Source organism: Monopterus albus, unplaced genomic scaffold (genome assembly GCF_001952655.1).
Source record: "Monopterus albus unplaced genomic scaffold, M_albus_1.0 scaffold202.1, whole genome shotgun sequence".
NCBI classification, from domain to species: domain Eukaryota; kingdom Metazoa; phylum Chordata; class Actinopteri; order Synbranchiformes; family Synbranchidae; genus Monopterus; species Monopterus albus.
This window is the reverse complement of record NW_018128082.1, coordinates 397714-402413: the sequence shown is the minus strand read 5'-3', so window position 1 is coordinate 402413 and position 4700 is coordinate 397714. Positions and strand designations below refer to the sequence as shown.

Genomic DNA, 4700 nt, shown 5'->3' with positions numbered 1-4700 from the left:
AAAAATACCTAACAGTGGGCCCTTTAATGTTTCGGTGGGGTTTCACTTCCATACACACACCATATTGTCTTTGGCATGAAGATGATTTGTGACCCACAAAGTGTGAAAAGTTGTCTCTCAGTTCAGCTTTTCTCTGAGTTACTGATGCAACCTTTTATGCAAGTAATGTAAGTCACATTAGCTCTGCTCGTCTCGCCTCCGTGTCACATTAACCTGCCAAAAACAACTCTTTTTTTCGGGGGGGGGGTCAAGCTCTCTGTTATAATAGTGATCTATATGTGTATTCACCAGAGGATGGTGTTGGTTTCAGGTGTTGGGAATTGGTTCATTTGTTGTGTTAATATAAAATTAAAACTATATTTTGTTTCTCCTTTTGAGCTCCAGTCATATATATCCAAGTTTGTGCAAAAAGCCGAAATTCAGGTTGCAGAAGACATTTTGTTGTTCTTCAGGTGGATGGGATGTTCAGTCTGTCAAACATTTAAGAGTGTCTAGTTTATAAACTTTGTTTTGTTGGTTAATGTTTTTAGGTCTGCTAGTTATTTTCTTTGTTAGTTGAATTATTATTTTGCTAAAGTGTCAGGAAAATGATGAAATGTGCCAGTTACACAATCCAAGGTGACTTCTACAGAAGTCTTTTGTCCAATCAACAGTATAAAACACAAAAATGTTCAATTTACAACAATATAAATCAGAGCTGGGACCAACCAGTGTTGGTCAGTCACTAAAATCTCTTAGGACCCAGCACAGAGAAGAATGACAAGTGCCTTAAAAGGGATAAGCTGCTAGAAAGAAACAAACTCTTCCCTCTGTCACACTGTGTCATCAAATTCTTTGTAGAAGTCGGCACTTCCTAGGCCATGAAGCGAGTGTGTGTGAGTGCATGGCTCAAAGCTCTTGTAAATATTCCACTAGTGGCGACCTTTGTTTTCTCTACCCTTCTTTTACATAACCTCTCTTCTTTCACAAATTTATCTGATCACTCTGCCAAATGTCTCTCTCTGTTGGCTGCTGCTTCTCTCTCTTGACCCAGTGCGTGTGAGCATTCCCTCCTCTGTTCCCTCCCCTTGCCACTTATCAGTGGAATGATGGAGGCTTGGCTTGATTTCAGTGGATTCTCTTTCCACTTGCCAATGTTAGTCCCTCCCCAGCCACAACACACGTTCTTTGGCCAGCAGCAGCCACACTTGCTGTGCGGCGGACGTGGTTGTGTGAACATAGACTGTGTTGGATGCCGAGCAAGGGAGATCTATTTGTGTGCAAGCAGGCCTGCTTGGAAGAATATGTCTGCAGAGGGCAGGAGTACAGGAAGGGAACAAGGAGCAGCTCAAGATCCAAGCTCTCCCCTCCCCTTAAAGGGAGAAGTGATTACCTAACGGTTATGAAGGGGGCGTAGTGTTTCGTGTCTTTTCCTGTGCATTTGCTTTTGGCCCTGAACTCATTTTGCACCCCAGAGTACAAATGTTGTGATACTTCTCCAAAGGTGGAAAGTTGAGGCAACAGACAAGCAGTCCTTTCTTTGCCCCGAGTTAGTTTTCTCATTCTTCTTTCCCCGCTGCCCTATTTTACTTTTCTGTGTGTGTGTGTGTGTGTGTGCGCGCACGCACGCAGGGTGAGCGGCTCTGCCATTGGAGTAAGGCTGTGTCACAAATGCAGTCCTTTTATGATAAATGAGGTTGCCATAGCAATGACATTCCCGTCTCTCCTCCAGTTAGATGGGGGTGGAGGGGAGACCATTCACAGCAACACCCCCCACCCCACCGAGTAGCTGCTCTGATAACTAGGCAAATTCTTGGAATGATTCTTGTAAACTAGTTTGCTCCTAACACCTTTCAGACTGGAGAGGAAAGGGGCTGGGATGAGAAGGAACGCATTTTCAGCTGAAGAGTGTTTCAGTGTGTGTTTGTGTGAGTCAGAAGTGTGGGTCTGCAGCTCGGCTACATTTTATGGGAAAGTCAGTTTCCCACCATTGTGTCCTCGGCGATTGCCAGACATTGACAAGACTTGTGGGCTGCTGTGCTGTGTGTGTGGAGAACAGACGCTGCTGGTTTTAGAGAGCAGCACAGGAAGAGGGCGAGTTCAGATCGAGTTGGTGCCTCTACAGTGAGAACAGGCAGTTCTTCAGAAGTTGTGAGTGTCCAGCTGTCTTTCTGGACCGGTTTTATTTTTCCATCCTGTGGTTGTGGAGTGTTGCTGCCCTGCTTTTGATTTTGAGCGTGGTGGTTCCCGGCGTGTCCTAGCCAGTGGTGCTGTTGCATTGTTAAGCTACAGGGCTGCATGCCATGGGCTGTGTCTTCTCCCTGCCAGAGGACAGGAGAGATGCTGCTGAGAGGTCAGTAAAAGATTTGATTTACTGCTCCTTTAAAGCACAGTAAGATATTTTAAATGATTGTTTGAAACAGTTTGAAATATTTGCATCCAGCTTCTGAAGTGTAGTTTGATAGCACAGATCACATTGTTTTTGGAAAATGGCTCATAAGTGATATGTAAGTCTTGAACTGGTGTTTCAAAAGTTCCACACACAGCGTGCAGTCATTTGTTTACTTTTTTTTTTTTTTTTAATCATAGACTGGCAATCCACACAGTGTTCCCAGTAGATGCTGTCAGAGGTGGTGATTAAATCTGTTTGACTGCAAACACAATTGAAATTTGTTTACTTTTGTTGTTTTTGTTTGTTTTTTTGTTTTGTTTTTTTCCACAATCTCTGAGATTAACTGCAGTGGCCATTATTGTCTTGCACATTTCCAGTCTTGTTTAATTTTAATCAGTAAACTAGCATAGATTTCCATCTTATTGGTGTCTTTAAATAATGGCTTATGTCACAAAATGGAAACACATGTCACTGATTGTAGCATCAAGATTACCTCAGTGTTTCAGTGTGTTGCAGAGCAAGAAGACTAGACTAAACTGTAAACTGTTCAAACAATGACTAAACGCCAACAAGCATGACTTTGTTTTTGTGTGTGACTGAAGCCACTGCAGGAAGGAAGAGATGTCCAAGAGGCCATGCACATGGGCTCATCCATTAGCATGGCCTTAAAAAAAATTCTTAGTTTATAGTGTTACGGTTGTATGCTGTCATCTCACAGGCTGCTTTTAAGTAGCACCTCGATTAAAATGAATCATTTGCAAATGTTTTCTGCTTTAACTAACATTAGTCAGTTTCAGGCTGTAACTAGTAGTTTCACAACACTAGTGGTGCTTAATTTTGCTATGCGTTTTTGCCATAGTATTCAGATACTGTATTGACTTTGCCAGTTGGTGATGCACCAAAAAATCTCCTTGACTGTTGAGTGACTGTGGAGCCAGTCTGAGCTGATAACAGTTCCTATTAAAGGAATGTTTCAGCTTGGGGGCAAAGGCTTGTTTCAAATTTCAATCAGGAGTTTACACTTTGTTTCAGAGTGCAGTCTGTATTCAGGTCAGGGGCCAGTTTTTTAAGGCATGTTCGGCATCAAGGTCAAAGTGTTTGTCATATGCACAGTTAGGAAATGTGTTTCATTATACAATGAAATTCTTAATTTGCCGCCCACATGAATGCCACACAATACAAGTGAAATTTAAAGTAGATGAGCAGTAACACAAATCTAAGGCACTTTAAAGCAGCAAGTGAAGGAGGCTAATAAAAATACAACAGGAACATAATATAGTGCAGAGAGAATATGCTACGTGGGAGCCATGAAGTACAAATATTCAGCAGTGAGAGTGCAAATATGCATGTGCAAATGTACAACAGTACAAATGGAATTACATGAGGTAGATCCTGAGTCAGCTGTTTAGGAGTCTGATGGCAGTGGGAAAAAGAGAGTTTTTCAGTCTAGAGGTCCTGCATTTCACACTTCTGAACCTCCGACCGGAGGGTAGGGGTATGAACAGTCCATGCTGGGGGTGGGTGGGGCCCTTGAGGATGGAGGAAGCTTTCCTACGCACCCTGCAGTGGTAAATGCTCTGCAGAGAGGGCAGTGGAGTCCTGGTGATCTTCTCCGCAGTCGTTACCACTCTCTGCAGGCACAGTCCATAGCAGTAGTGCTGCCATACCAGACAGTGATGCAGCTGGTCAAGATGCTCTTGACGTTTCAGCTGTAGAAGTTGCAAAGGATCCTAGGTGTCATGCCAAACCTCCTCCGCCTCCTCAGGAAGTACAGCTGCCATTGGGCCTTCTTGACTAGCTGTGTGGTGTTAAGTGTCCCAGTGGGGTCCTCACTGATGTGGACGCCCAGTTTCTTAGCTTGTCAGTTGTTTGACTAGATGGAATCAGATACTCCTAATATATAATAATTTCAAACTACATATAGACTGTTAAACCTGATATAGCCCTAGAGCAGTTGCACCAGATTAACACGCTTTCTTTTGTTCAGCATTAATTTCTATCGTACAGTCTTAGTGAAAACCTATTCATCACATTACTGTTTCTTCTCATAGCCATGTGCAGCCTCTTTATTTGGATTTTAGTACCGACAGAATTGCAGCTGTCCACTCAGAGCTTTGATGCTGAACGAAGCAGCGTTGCCTTTTATTTGCATCACTAATAGATTTTGCTTCCTGTCTTTTTCATTGACAGTGTGTTTGCATGTGGTTTTGATCTATTCCCATCCAAATCCATTTGAATCAAGCTTTATAATGTCATCTGCAATATAATATGTGCTCATATGACTCAGTAATAATGTTGACCTCCAGGAACTAGGGACCCCCCGCCCCCC

General features: G+C 43.0%; 1 protein-coding gene across 2 annotated transcripts in view; it reads left to right on the top strand.

Moving 5' to 3' along the window:
• Nucleotides 1–4700, top strand: part of porb (P450 (cytochrome) oxidoreductase b) — a 29981-nt gene that overhangs the window by 9034 nt on the left and 16247 nt on the right. Inside the window, exon 1 of one of the 2 annotated variants that reach the window (XM_020618220.1) lies at nt 1870–2332. The exons of the other annotated variant lie outside the window; for it this stretch is intronic. Within the exon in view, the coding sequence (XP_020473876.1) occupies nt 2283–2332 (50 nt within the window). The 5' untranslated portion in view covers nt 1870–2282. Of the gene's footprint in view, nt 1–1869; nt 2333–4700 lie in introns of those variants that run through there. 2 annotated transcript variants of the gene reach the window in all.